Raw genomic sequence first — 14,562 nt, 5'->3', positions numbered from 1 at the left:
TTTGTTTTGAAAAGAGGTTTTTTTTTTTTTTTTTTTTTTTTGTGTGTGTTGAATGGGCAACCGTGTGAATGGGTGCAGTCATGCGTGCAGAAATCAGACTCTGCTGCTGATTAGCGCTTAGTACAGCAACGACCATCCTGCTCTCTGCCCGCCAGGACTTCCTTTTGTCACGGGTCATCTGATAGCACTGCTCTGACTTTGCTTATTGAGTCACGTTAAGCCTGATTTAAAAGGTCAGCCTGTTAAACCCACTGCTGAGACGCACACATACACGCTCCCCTGTCAGGCTGAGAGAGCAGTCTAGGTCTGTTTATTACTTTTGGATTAGCAGAAGGGGGGGGGGGCGTCCTTCTCAGTGCTGAAAAAAGCAACACTGAGATTGTTGTAGAGCGTTTGTGAGTGGGGTTTAAGCTGCCGTGATTTCTTTGTGTTGCCTCCAGGAGAGCATGGAGTTCCTTCTGCCTGGAGATCACTTCCTTTGGCCCAGCCACATCCTTCTTTTCATCTGTCTTCCCTTCTCTCTCTGCGTGAATAGAGGTTTGTCAGTCAGACCGAGAGTGTGGGCTTGGCACTGAGATCATGCACTGGCAGTGCCACACTCCCTGGCCCAGAGATGGTGCCTGCCTGCCCAGCCGTGCTCAAAGTGGGAGCGCCACTCAGTGCATTCTTGGCTATGTGACTCCAGCTGCTCTTCCTTCCTCCTCTCCTGTCATTTCTGTTGTGACTTTCTTCTACGGTACCTACACACAGTTTAAGTATATTTTATTTTTTAAAACCACCAAATACAATAAAGTAAGGATGTACAATTTGGAGAAAAAATTATATATATTTTTTTTTTGAAGGGCTTCACAATTTGTCAATTTGATTATTGCAATTTACAATATTAAACAAATAGGAAATATTACTATTGTAATTCACTGTAAAATAGTAAGTCAAAATTTTACTTTACAGAACAACTGTAAAATTACAGTACTAATATTTATGGGTGCCATCATTTATTATGTCTGCTCTTCCTTCCTCCTCTCCTGTCATTTCTGTTGTTACTTTTTTCTACGGTACCTACACACAGTTTAAGTATATTTTATTTTTTAAAACCACCAAATACAATAAAGTAAGGATGTACAATTTGGAGAAAAAATTATATATATATATTTTTTTGAAGGGCTTCACAATTTGTCAATTTGATTATTGCAATTTACAATATTAAACAAATAGGAAATATTACTATTGTAATTCACTGTAAAATAGTAAGTCAAAATTTTACTTTACAGAACAACTGTAAAATTACAGTACTAATATTTATGGGTGCCATCATTTATTATGTTTCAAATATAAACAATCGAGCTTTCTTGACAGAAAACCGCAGGGAACCCTTAAAACTTATCTTTTTTTAGACGACAGCTGATTCATAAATGCTTATTTAAATTTTTTAGGGGAGGATGGTTGGTGTGTGCTGTGTTTTCAAATACACATAAGTGACCCAAACTCACATCTCATGCAGAGATGGAGTTTGTTAGGTTCAGCATTTACTGTGAGCAAGCCATTTTGAGAGACTGCTGCTTGCTTGTACACAAAACGCTTCACTCCGTAAAACACTGTGCATATATAAGCTTTCTTGACAGAAAACCGCAGGGAACCCTTAAAACTGATCTTTTTTTAGACGACAGCTGATTCATAAATGCTTATTTAAATTTTTTAGGGGAGGATGGTTGGTGTGTGCTGTGTTTTCAAATACACATAAGTGACCCAAACTCACATCTCATGCAATGGAGTTTGTTAGGTTCAGCATTTACTGTGAGCAAGCCACTTTGAGAGACTGCTGCTTGCTTGTACACAAAACGCTTCACTCCGTAAAACACTGTGCATATATTTATTTTTAATTGAATCACAGCATTTGCAGGTTGATAATCGCACTAATCTGTGTATTGAGATTTCACTTTTATTTCGATTAATTGTGTAGCTCTAAGGCAGCAAGTGGTCTTGGCAGAGGGCCGGGGAGTAAAAGTTGCATACATAGACTTGCTCTCCCTTTTAAGGCCCACTAGTTGTGTTGAAAGGGTGGCTGTTTGCTGTGTTTTAGTAGGGGTGGGCATGTGCAGGAAAACAAGATGTCGTCTGGCTGGTTAACTTTCAGGGTGAGGGGCAGTTTATTCTGGTATGGTGTTTGCATTTCACTGTTATTCTCTCTCTCTCTCTCCCCCCTCTGTGCCACAGGGATCAGTTTTCGTTTGACCCTTCTTTCCAGTTTGGTGCATTGGCGTTGTGTAGTGCTTGGTGCAGGGTGCCCAGGGCTGTGAGGTTATCCCAGAATGTTTGAAGCGTGGTGTGGTCAGGCTGGTTTAGAGGCCTCACTCTTCAGGGATAGTTTGCTCAGCTGTCCCGCCTGCTTTGCTTAATGGAGCCTGGGTTTGCTTGCTTGGCAGGCCCCACGCTCTCTCCGTTTCTCCATGCCAGGGAGTACAGGGTGACCTAACAGGGCCTGGGGCTTAACCCCCTCGCTTCTCTGTATTTACCTTGTACGAGCGAGGAATTTACACACATAGCTCACTCAAAGCCACCAGTGGCCCGATGTCACCTCTGATATTTGTGCTGCTGAGAGCCCAGGCCATCCTGAGCATAGCTGACTGTCTGCAGCTAATGAGCTGAACCTAAAGTGTCTGTTATGTTATACTGAGGGTGTATTTGTTTAATAATAATGTAATAAATCTGCATATATACAGTATCTCACAGAAGTGAGTAAATCCCTCACATTTTTGTAAATATTTTATTATATCGTTTCATGTGACAACACTGAAGAAATGACACTTTGCTACAATGTAAAGTAGTGAGTGTATAGCTTGTATAACAGTGTAAATTTGCTGTCCCCTCAAAATAACTCAACACACAGCCATTAATGTCTAAACCGCTGGCCACAAAAGTGAGTACACCCCTAAGTGAAAATGTCCAAATTGGGCCCAAAGTGTCAATATTTTGTGTGGCAACCATTATTTTCCAGCAGTGCCTTAAACCTCTTGGGCATGGAGTTCACCAGAGCTTCACAGGTTGCCACTGGAGTCCTCTTCCAATCCTCCATGACGACATCACGGAGCTGGTGGATGTTAGAGACCTTGAGATGCTCAATAGGGTTTAGGTCTGGAGACATGCTTGGCCAATCCAGCACCTTTACCCTCAGCTTCTTTAGCAAGGTAGTGGTCGTCTTGGAGGTGTGTTTGGGGTCGTTATCATGTTGGAATACTGCCCTGCAACCCAGTCTCCGAAGGGAGGGGATCATGCTCTGCTTCAGTATGTCACAGTACATGTTGGCATCAGAGCATGTGAGCGGAGCGGAGTGGTAATATCTCCTTAAGAGCGCAGAGCGCCTTTCTGAAGATTCCACTCTGTTCGCTCAATACGCTCAGTGCCGCTCGCTCAACCCAGAATGCCGTTTGGTGATTTGCTTGCAACTTCCAGTGACGAGTATGAGAGAGTGAGAGCGATAACACCAAATTTAACAAACCTGCTCCTCATTCACACCTGAGATCTTGTAACACTGAGTCACATGACACCGGGGAGAGAAATTGGGCTAATTGGGCCCAATTTGGACATTTTCACTTAGGGGTGTACTCTCTTTTGTGGCCAGCGGCTTAGACATTAATGGCTGTGTGTTGAGTTATTTTGAGGGGACAGCAAATTTACACTGTTATACAAGCTGTACACTCACTACTTTACATTGTAGCAAAGTGTAATTTCTTCAGTGTTGTCACATGAAAAGATATAATAAAATATTTACAAAAATGTGAGGGGTGTACTCACGTCTGTGAGATACTGTAAATACATGTATGCTACATGATATTCAGGGGGTTCTATTAGTTTGGGTTTCTCAAGATATGACACCTTTTGAGGGAGGATCCTGAAATATTGATTTGACACAAGTGCAAAATGTACAAATTCTATAAATGTAGCATTATTTCAGGGGAACATTAAGTGTATTGTCACCAAGTGCACAGTGATAAACTTTTTTATTTGTGATTTGTGCTGATCAACTTTTTTTTTTTTTTTTTCCTTTAAGCAGAATAATTCCGTATCGCCGTCAGACAGCCTGAGGGCCAGTGAGAAACACAGAGGCTCTTCTGAATATAGTCTGGACCCGAAGAAACGCAGAGTAGAGGAGAAGGACAACATGAGCCGATATGTAAGATTCTGTATAGTACAGCCCCACATACAGAAATCAGTCATTTTCAATGGTTATTCATTTTGTGATTTTCTACAAATGAGTTTGCATTCAGATCAAATAACTAATATTTACAGATACCAGTAAGCGATCTCTAATGGGTGATAAGATACTGATATATTGTCCGTTCCTAATTAAGTCCCTAATTAAGTAAATCATTTGACATTGTTACATAATATTTCTGTTTCAAATAAATGCTGTTCTTTTGAACTTTCTAACCATCCAAGAGTCCTGAAAAAAATTACATTTTAAAATTAGAAAGCTGTTATTTTAAATTCGACTTGGATTTGACAATATTACTGTCTTCAATCAAATAAATGCAGTCTTTGTGAGCATAAGAGACTTTAAAAAACACTGACCCCAAACTTTTGAGTTGTAGTGTATATTATGGTGAGTGTATATATAAACTGTATACCATGCTATAAATGTATGATTGTTCATACTGACAAATTTACAGCCAGCTGTGTTTTAGCCAAATGTTATTTCTCATATCAGTGTTACTTCCAGAAATCCATTATTTTCTTGGATCACTCGAGTCTGTAACTGTTGTTTATACACTACAGGACAGTGATGGTGACAAAAGTGATGATCTGGTCGTGGATGTGTCCAACGAGGTAAAAACTAGTATATTTGTTTCCCATATTTGGTTGGAGAACTTCTAGTCTTTCATATGTAACTGAAGTTTCTCTTTCCCACTGTAGGATCCTGCCACTCCAAGGGTCAGCCCGTCTCACTCTCCTCCTGAGAATGGGCTTGATAAAGCCAGAGCACTGAAGAAAGATGCCCCCAACAGCCCGGCTTCTGTGGCCTCCTCTGGGAGCACCCCCTCCTCTAAAGTGAAGGACCACCCACATGTAAGCGTTAGGGAATAGAGAATGGACATTGATGGTGTCACGTCTCTGCACATTTGCAAATCCCTCTTCCTCTCCTCAGCTTTATAGCTGCAGCGAAAATGTCAGATTGAAGCGTAACATGAATACATCAGCTACTGTCAGACAAACAGCGGCTTAGCCGCTAGCCTTGGCTAATATCTCAACGCGCTTAGCTGGCCTCAGAGGGGAAGAGGAGAGAAGAGAGAGTGATTAAAGATGAGTGAGAGAGGATGAGGTCTCGGGGAAGGGTTTGGTCTGAAGTTTAGCTTTATCCTCCTCGGCTATAATGAGCTGTCAGTGTTTGACTGGATTAGTGCGTGAGAGCTCTCTGGATTTGAGCATTTGTGGTATGTAGCTTTAGCTAGCATTAATTCCATCTCTGTTCCTTCATCTTTCAGAATGACAAGTCCTCCACCCCAGGTTTAAAGTCCAACACCCCCACCCCACGCAACGATGCTCCCACCCCAGGAACTAGCAACACCCCTGGGCTCAGGCCCATACCTGGAAAACTACCTGTCATGGAAGCACTGAGTAAGTAGTAAATGCACACGTCTTAAAGCTATCTTTTCATCAAGCATTCTCATTTGTCTAAACTTTTGACCATATTTTTGATCATTTGACAACTTTTTGACACCAGTTACCCGAGCTGGTGATGCTATGTGGTTAATCTGGAGTCAAAGAAAAAATGATGGGGCTATGCTAACCAGCCAAACCTGTAAGTGTGAGTATGCATTTATGGCTTTTAAACTTTGGCTTTTCTTCATATATTCCCAGCAGCACCTGCCCTACGTACACCATTGTCGATTGCGCCTCCATATGGGGCTCCGTTTGCCATGATGGGTCACCACCCAGAGATGAACGGCTCATTGACCAGTCCGGGTGTTTACCCTGGCCTACACATATCCCCTCAGATGAGTGCTGCTGCTGCCTATGGACGCTCGCCTATGGTTAGACCCCCTGTCTTTTTCTTTGATTACATATACATTCAAACAGAAGCTTGTTTTCATGTTCCAGTTCTCTCTCTCTCTCTCTCTCTCTCTCTCTCTCTCTCTCTCCCACACACACACCTCCTGTTCCTCTAATCATCTAGAATGGCCTTCAGCGGCTCTCTTCCTTAACTCAGAGTCTAGCTTCGCATGCATACCCTGTTAGGATAGCATTCCGGTTAAATATTACCTTTTGCGTTTGTACTGCATTTGTTCTGGATCTCTGTGTTTGTGCTGATGGCATGGGAAGTAACAGATGTCTGGGGGGAGGGGCTGTAATAATGGCTTGAGGTGAGAGCTAAAGTGCGAACAAGAGCTTAACTGGAATATTAACAATATATTACAATATGATAATTCTCTCTCTCTCTCTCTCTCTCTCTCTCTCTCACTCACTCACACACCTCCTGTTCCTCTAATCATCTAGAATGGCCTTCAGCGGCTCTCTTCCTTAACTCAGAGTCTAGCTTCGCATGCATACCCTGTTAGGATAGCATTCCGGTTAAATATTACCTTTTGCGTTTGTACTGCATTTGTTCTGGATCTCTGTGTTTGTGCTGATGGCATGGGAAGTAACAGATGTCTGGGGGGAGGGGCTGTAATAATGGCTTGAGGTGAGAGCTAAAGTGCGAACAAGAGCTTAACTGGAATATTAACAATATATTACAATATGATAATAGAGCTGATACTGAGAAAAGTTAGACTACAAAATCTAAAGTTTCGGTTTGTTTTACAGCTTATGTATTTTTCACATTTTACTCTTTTATGCTAAGATGTCTGTGTTGCAGGCGGGCTTTGATCCTCATCCCCACATGCGTGCCCCTGGTCTGCCAACAAGTCTGACCTCTATACCTGGAGGGAAACCGTAAGTGCTGTTATTGAACTCAAACTATGTGTAACACGCTATCTTTTTTTTTCTTTGAAAGAAATTAGTACTTTAATTCAGCAAGGATGCATTAAATTGATCAAAAGTGACATTTATAATGTTGAAAATATTTTTTAAATAAATTTCAAATAAATGCTGTTCTTTTGATCTTTCTAGTCATCAAATAATCACGGTTTCCATTAAAATATAAAGCAGCACAGCTGTTTTTGACTTTGATAATAATAAGCAATGTTTCTTGAGCACCAAATCAACATACTAGAATGATTTCTAAAGGATCATGTGACATGTATGAGAATTTCTGATTATTGATCATTCTTATTCTTTTATCTCATCCTTTTATGCTCTGATAAATAGGGCCTACTCCTTCCATGTTAGCGCGGACGGCCAGATGCAACCAGTACCTTTTCCTCCAGATGCTTTGATTGGACCAGGTATTCCCCGTCATGCCCGTCAGATCAACACACTCAGCCACGGTGAGGTGGTGTGCGCCGTAACCATCAGCAACCCCACACGGCACGTCTATACTGGAGGCAAAGGCTGCGTGAAGATCTGGGACATCAGTCAGCCTGGCAGCAAGAGCCCCGTCTCACAACTCGACTGTCTGGTAAATATTGATGTTGTCTAATCAGTCCACACAAATCACCAGAATTATTTCTTCTGAAGTACAATTACATTCTTTTTAATTTTTTAAACATTTCTATGTGTAATCTTTATCCTCCCTTTAATCACCCTGCTAAATAAAGAACCAATTTTTGGGCCATGTATAGTTATTCTAGGGCAGGGTTCCTCAATAGGCGGCCCGTGGGTCACATCCGGCCCGTGAGAGAAAAAAGTAAAAAATTTTCCCGCGCTAATTTCAAATGATGTGGCATGAAAATTTAAACGAAGCATCAGAAAGCTACATAACTTACATCGTGTCTACACCGGACGCGAGCGGCGCGATGCAATAAAATACAAGAACTCGTTATAATCAGTGATGCTGCACTGGATGCGGCGCGACACGACAAATCCCAACAGTAAACTGCTGACTCGTTGTATTTATAACGTACTGACACAATGTTCAAATGATTTGCAATGCTTTGTCGCGTTGATACGATGTGACAGCAAAAACATGGTGAGTTTGTAGAAAAGATAAAGGTGTTGTGGACTTTATCCTATAAAAGTGGACACGGAAAATAGATGATTCAAATGTGAATGGACTGAACACTTTTGAGTGAGTGAGTGACTGATATCTTTATGGAATGCACGTGGTTCGCAGTGAGTTCAGTTTTAACGTACAATTTTGCTTTAATTTATTTTCAAGATCTGAGGTAAAATATCTATTGTTGCTTTCACTATGGCTATAAAGATAACGCAAAATAAAATTCAAACTCACATTAGAAGACACTTTTAACATTGAATAAAACACACAATCAACGCGTGCCAATTTGATCTCCCCCCAAAAAATCTAAGCATAAAAATATTAATACTGACAAATCTAATAATTGAATCCGCAATTAAAGAAAGTGGAGAGAAGAGATCCAGTCTGAGAATGTATCTAAATGCAAAATTGTTCATAATTGTTTGAATAAAACAGACTACTGGGGGAAAAAAATGAATATTCAACTTGTGGCCATCTTGTGATTTATTTTAACAAAAGCAACAATAATATAATAATAATAATAATGACAATTTTATACATTATCCCCCTCGGTCTTTGTAACTTACTTTTTTGTGTGTGTGCATGTCCCTGTGCTTGCTCCATAGTTCAGAAAGGGGTGTATTTGATGAGCTGTTCGGCCATTATAAAGTGATTTAATCTGAATATTCAACTTGTGGCCATCTTGTGATTTATTTTAACAAAAGCAACAATATAATAATTGTAATAATAATGACAATTTTATACATTATCCCCCTCGGTCTTTGTAACTTACTTTTTTGTGTGTGTGCATGTCCCTGTGCTTGCTCCATAGTTCAGAAAGGGGTGTATTTGATGAGCTGTTCGGCCATTATAAAGTGATTTAATTTGTCTGAAAGCCTGGACTTATTGATCTCCCTCAGGAACAGATCTAGAATTCTCCTGCTAATTTGAAAATGTGCTTCATCCTGGTGCTGCAACTAAAAACCCTTAAAAGCCTTTCGATACCCACTTACCATTCTGTGCCCTCTTATCGGCCGCCTCTCCTCCTCGATTAACCTTCATAAACACAGGTTAGACAGGAATTAGAGAGCCAGAGCAAATAACAGAGTTGAACGGCTGCTTTTCAGCCCTGCCATTTTGATTGGTTCACCACTTCAGCCTGATTATTAAGGGGCTGGAGAGGGATATTGTACATATTCTTATAAAATACAAAAAAAAAAAAAATCCCCCCACCAAAATCCTCTTTTAATGCAGCGTTCCAAAAATGTCTGTCTTTCAACAGATCCATGTTCCATGCTTCTCTCTCTCTCTTTAGAACAGGGATAACTATATCCGATCCTGTAAGCTGCTTCCGGATGGCCGTACTTTGATCGTTGGAGGGGAAGCCAGCACTCTGACCATATGGGATTTGGCCTCTCAGACTCCCCGTATCAAAGCCGAGCTCACCTCTTCTGCCCCGGCCTGCTATGCGCTGGCTATCAGCCCTGATGCCAAGGTCTGCTTCTCCTGCTGCAGTGATGGAAATATTGCTGTCTGGGACCTTCATAACCAAACCCTTGTCAGGTAGGAAGCAAGCCAAGGGTTGCTGCATGACATGGTGTCTCTTTGTGGATAGAGATGCATACGCTGTTCTGATGCATTAAACGACAATGTGTATATGTTTTGTCTATGTATGTAGGCAGTTCCAAGGCCACACAGATGGTGCAAGTTGTATAGACATTTCCCATGATGGCACCAAACTGTGGACAGGTGGACTGGACAACACGGTACGGTCCTGGGACCTCAGAGAGGGACGACAGCTCCAGCAGCATGACTTTACTTCACAGGTAAAACGTTACACACACACAAATCATATATAAACATTAATAAAATCTCACCAACCCCAAACTTTTGAGCGGTAATAATTTTGAAAGAAGTCTATTATGCTTACCAACGCTGCATTTATCAAAAATACAGTGAAAACTGTAATATTGCGAAATATTATGATTTAAAGTAAGCATTTTCTATTCAATTTGTTTTAAAATGTAATTTATTCCTGTGATGACAGCTGACTTTCAGCAGCCATTACTCCAGTCTTCAGTGTCACATGATCCTTCAAAAATCTGATTGGTATGCTGATTTGGTTCTCACGTAACATATTAATGTAGAAAACAATTACGCTGAATAAAAGTGTTAATTTTGAGGGGGAACAAAACAAAACCTTTGAACACTAGTGTATTTATCTATATGAATGTGTATACACTGCATTGTACCATAAAGTTTTCTTGACTTAGTTTAATGACTTCTTTACTGTTCCATTTCTGTTAATATATCGAAAATCCAAATCTGTGTTTGTGCATAAATTGCCTATATGCTTTTAGATAAGTGTGTGATTGCCTTTGTGCTTTGTGCTCTCATCTAGATCTTCTCTCTGGGCTACTGTCCGACGGGTGAGTGGCTGGCTGTGGGAATGGAGAGCAGTAATGTGGAGGTGCTTCATCACACCAAGCCTGACAAGTACCAGCTGCACCTGCACGAGAGCTGTGTCCTCTCCCTCAAATTTGCCTACTGTGGTAAGACACTGTTACTTCACCTTATATGTAGTGCATCTTGCACCTGAGAATAAATGGGGGAAAAACAATAGACTTGCTATGAAATATGTCTGAGCCATGACATGGGAAAACAACTGCACAGAGTACTTCTGTGTTACTTTAGTATTCAGTGGTGTTTTTCCATTTTAGCTGGGCCAGGTTGCACTTTGTACCACCCCCAGCGCTCTCTCTTTTTCTCTTAATGGCTCACTCTGCTTCCAAATAAGTCGAGCTGTAGTGAATCAAGTCATTTAGATCAACCTTGACTCTGTACCCATTAGTGCATGTGTGTTTGTTCCATTTCCTAAAGGTAAATGGTTTGTGAGCACTGGGAAGGACAACCTCTTGAATGCCTGGAGGACTCCCTATGGTGCCAGCATTTTCCAGGTATGTCAATCAATACCTCATTGCCTCCCTTCGCTACTGACCACAATACATTGGGAATGAATGTGTGCTTGTGTGATTTCTAGTGTGAGATTGATAGATTCTGTCCTCAGGCTTTCTTTGGGACTTTTATCCCTGTTGTAATAGAGTCTTTGAGTGATGGCTTTTATTTTTGCTGTGGAGATGCAGCTGTACATAAAATGGGTCATCAGTCTGCTAAAAACAGCATCTTTGTAGACAAACATTTTGCAAGTTTAATGGTTTAGCACAAGGAAACAAGGCTCCCATTTTTGAGCCATTCTGAGTGGCCGTGTCAAAATAATGGACATCATAAAATAGACAATCGGTAGTGTCAGTAAAGTTTTCAGCTACAGTTTTCAATTGGTGTTTGTTATTGTTAAACTAAAGTTTAAAACTATCAAAATTTGTTTTAAATAAATGTTAATATAAATAAATAATTGTTTTAAATAAATGTATATCTTAGGACAAACTTTGGCCTTGGCAACTGACTGAAATAGAATGACTAAAACTGAAATAAAAAATTAAGCTAAAAGAGGAGGGGTGTGGGTGGGGGGGGGGTTGTACTCTGTCAACCGCTACTCCACTACAGGTTTGGGTACTCTGTCAACCGCTACTCCACTACAGGTTTATCATATTGCTTGCTCTCTGTTTACTAGTGAGAGTATGATCAGCAATATTGTGCTTTTATTTTTTGGCTAAAAATTTGTATTCTGATATTTCACACATTTCCGCTTTCTTTCATTCTGACTGCTGACATGGTAATCTGTTATGATAATCTATTAATTCGGTTTAACAAGGGGAATTCTTGCTGACATTCAATTAGATGATGGTCGTTAAATAGTTTGAACAACTTAAGGCTCCCTGCTTCAGGCAAAAGTCACACAACTCTGCACTGGTCACATATGGTGCCAATTGTCTACACACCTACTTGCCTCTCAGAGTGGCTTAAATGCTTCAGATAATATTTAGAAGGGAGTAATGTTGACATGCTGCTCTGTGGTTTATGATGTCACCGAGTCGCTATTTGTTTATGTCAGCTAATAGTTTTCCTGCTTTCCTCCCTCTACAGTCCAAGGAGTCGTCCTCTGTCCTGAGCTGTGACATCTCAGCTGATGATAAATACATCGTGACAGGATCTGGAGACAAGAAGGCCACCGTGTATGAAGTGATCTACTAAATTCACTGCTTCGCAAGATATAAAGACCTATGTATGGAGCTTCTCTTTGGACCTGATGTTTAAAGGATTCAAGAGATCACTCCTCCACTTTTTCCTCCTTTTATAGTAGGAACCCAGGTTTGGAACTGGTTGATCCATTGGGATCGGTTCCCAGATGTTTTTATATTTCGCACACCTGGATTCTTACAGCAGTGGAGCAGTCCACAACAGATCAAAACGGAAACTTGTTAAACTGTCCCAAGGACTTCCTGATGGCACTAATGTAGTAAATATTGTCTTGCCTTTGCTTTCGGTCTGCTCATGGGATTGTGTGTGCCTATTTCTACCGTAGTATTTCCCCCCTGCCTTCATACCTTCCTTTTTACAAAAAGTGAACAATATGTGATGTAATATGAAGCAGTGCTTCAGTTTTAGCCTCCCGCTCCCTGGACAATTTGTTAAAAAGTGTATATATGGAGTAATAAAGACGTTTTATAAATATATATAATTCTATATATTTCCATGTCCTGATATACTTGTGATGGGTTTCTTTGTCCTCATGTCCTTAATGCTTGATGAATGTAGATTAGGACACACTTTTTAATATTGATTTTGTAAGCACGCTCTCTGGGCTGGCCATTTGCTAAAAGGCTCACGTGGAAAACCCCTTCCTGTTCCAGAATAATCTTGGTAATTGTTTTATTTTTTTTGCTTTTTGAGCCTATGTGCGGTTCATGGGAAATGGGATCAGACTGGAATCCTGCGGAAGTCGGAATACGACGGAAACAGCCCTGAGGAGAGTGAGGAGATGTTTGTAAATTGACAGCGGTATTAAACCTGGAGAATGACTAACTGTACTACTTTTCTGTGCACTTTGCATTGTGTGGCGTCTTGTTGGAAAGATGAATTCAGATAATGAAGTGTGATTGTAACATGCTGACTCGGCGTGGATCGCACATTGCGATGAGTAACTTGCCAACTGATCCCATAAGTGGCCCCACTGTAGTTCGCTGTTGTTGAAATGGGATATGATTCACCCCAGTGATTGACAGCTTACTTCTGTTGAGCCCCACCCTAATGAGCCTGCAGCCCTGTTTTCGCTCACAGATTGATGTAAACCTTCTTCTACATGAGTGATCGGAGTCAATTGGGGATTCGCTTCTGTACAAGTTGAGCCAGGTTTCTAATGAATATATTCTTTGCCTGCACTGACTTGGAAGCTAAGTGTGAAAGTGTGTGGGCATACGAGAGAGAGAGACCGGCTCTTTTAAACCTGATCCTGGCTAACCCTTTTTGTGTAAATGTGGACTGTTTTAACTGTGGGAACTGGAGTCTGCTTCATGGGGCCGCAGCAGAACCGGTCATGGCAAACTCTTCTTTAGTACAATACAAAACCTGACCCGCCTGCCTTTCACAATCTCGCAAATTCACACCAAAGTATGTAGCAAACTGTCAGCACTGATCATGTACATTTGTTAATACTTCAATAAACTTTTTTTTTTTTTCATAAAACATGTCATGAATGTTGGTTTAATTGAGAGCACCATTGTTGGATTTGAATCACAGGCTGGGTGTGTGTCCCATTAACCCCATATGTCTTAAGTATGTAGACTAATATTGACAGAGGCCAGGAACGCTGGAAATGTTATCTAGATGTTCCCACATGGTGTCAAGCTGCTGAAAGGCTGACTGAAGTGTTGAGACATGAAGTTGTGTGTGTATGTGTAAAAGAGACCGTTTTTGCTGCCTCAGCTATCTGTTGCAACCACAGACCCAGCTGACTCAAATATGCCCTGTGGTCCCCCAGTCACAGCTGGTGACACACAACACAATCTTTCGATTTCCTAACCTCAAGTGGATTATCAGCCAGGAAGTGCATTTGTGTCATTCGATTTATTGTGATGGTTTGAGCTGGTTTCATTAAGAGTGTGATTGCTGTAATTGTCTGTCTCTCACCTTCTCCCACATTTACAAGTAAAATGACTGTAACTTAGAGAAATTAAACTTTCTTACACTTCCTCTGCCCATGAACTTTTGCTATTAATGTTTGCCCACAACGGCACAGGCTACACCATGTGTATACTCCAATCTATAGGTGCCATTTCTACTTGGCACTGATGGGAGTTTTTAAAAAAGTGAGAACCTTACAGGGTGAACAGTTCTTTTGGCATTGAACATAACTTGTATTGTTGAAGGAAAGAGGGGAATGTGTTGAACTTAATGGTTATTTTGATTTTGAGAAAAATAACTGGTGTTGGAGACTGAAAAGCCCAGATGAAATCTGTGGACTTTATTTTTTTAATGCATTGTCTACACTGGTTTTAGAGGGAAATCTAATCTAATCTAAAAATTTTTTTTTA

General features: G+C 40.8%; 1 protein-coding gene across 16 annotated transcripts in view; it reads left to right on the top strand.

Moving 5' to 3' along the window:
• The window catches only part of LOC107553085 (protein groucho-1-like), a 42,321-nt gene extending 28,150 nt beyond the window's left edge, over window positions 1–14,171 (top strand). For 11 of the 16 annotated variants that reach the window (XM_016235185.1, XM_016235183.1, XM_016235184.1 and 8 more), the window contains 12 exons: window positions 4,052–4,171; window positions 4,774–4,824; window positions 4,912–5,064; window positions 5,481–5,613; window positions 5,857–6,029; window positions 6,839–6,930; window positions 7,306–7,555; window positions 9,387–9,634; window positions 9,750–9,897; window positions 10,473–10,623; window positions 10,952–11,028; window positions 12,116–14,171. In XM_016235185.1, coding sequence (XP_016090671.1) covers window positions 4,052–4,171; window positions 4,774–4,824; window positions 4,912–5,064; window positions 5,481–5,613; window positions 5,857–6,029; window positions 6,839–6,930; window positions 7,306–7,555; window positions 9,387–9,634; window positions 9,750–9,897; window positions 10,473–10,623; window positions 10,952–11,028; window positions 12,116–12,223 — 1,704 coding nt within the window. In that variant the 3' untranslated portion in view covers window positions 12,224–14,171. The remainder of the gene's footprint in view (window positions 1–4,051; window positions 4,172–4,773; window positions 4,825–4,911; window positions 5,065–5,480; window positions 5,614–5,856; window positions 6,030–6,838; window positions 6,931–7,305; window positions 7,556–9,386; window positions 9,635–9,749; window positions 9,898–10,472; window positions 10,624–10,951; window positions 11,029–12,115) is intronic. The other 5 variants (XM_016235197.1, XM_016235198.1, XM_016235188.1 and 2 more) reach the window with 2 other exon arrangements.
• Window positions 14,172–14,562: the final 391 nt, after the last annotated feature.

Source organism: Sinocyclocheilus grahami, unplaced genomic scaffold (genome assembly GCF_001515645.1).
Source record: "Sinocyclocheilus grahami isolate Dianchi unplaced genomic scaffold, SAMN03320097.WGS_v1.1 scaffold464.1, whole genome shotgun sequence".
NCBI lineage: Eukaryota > Metazoa > Chordata > Actinopteri > Cypriniformes > Cyprinidae > Sinocyclocheilus > Sinocyclocheilus grahami.
Note: the sequence above shows the minus strand (reverse complement) of the source record. Positions and strands in the feature narration are given on the sequence as shown.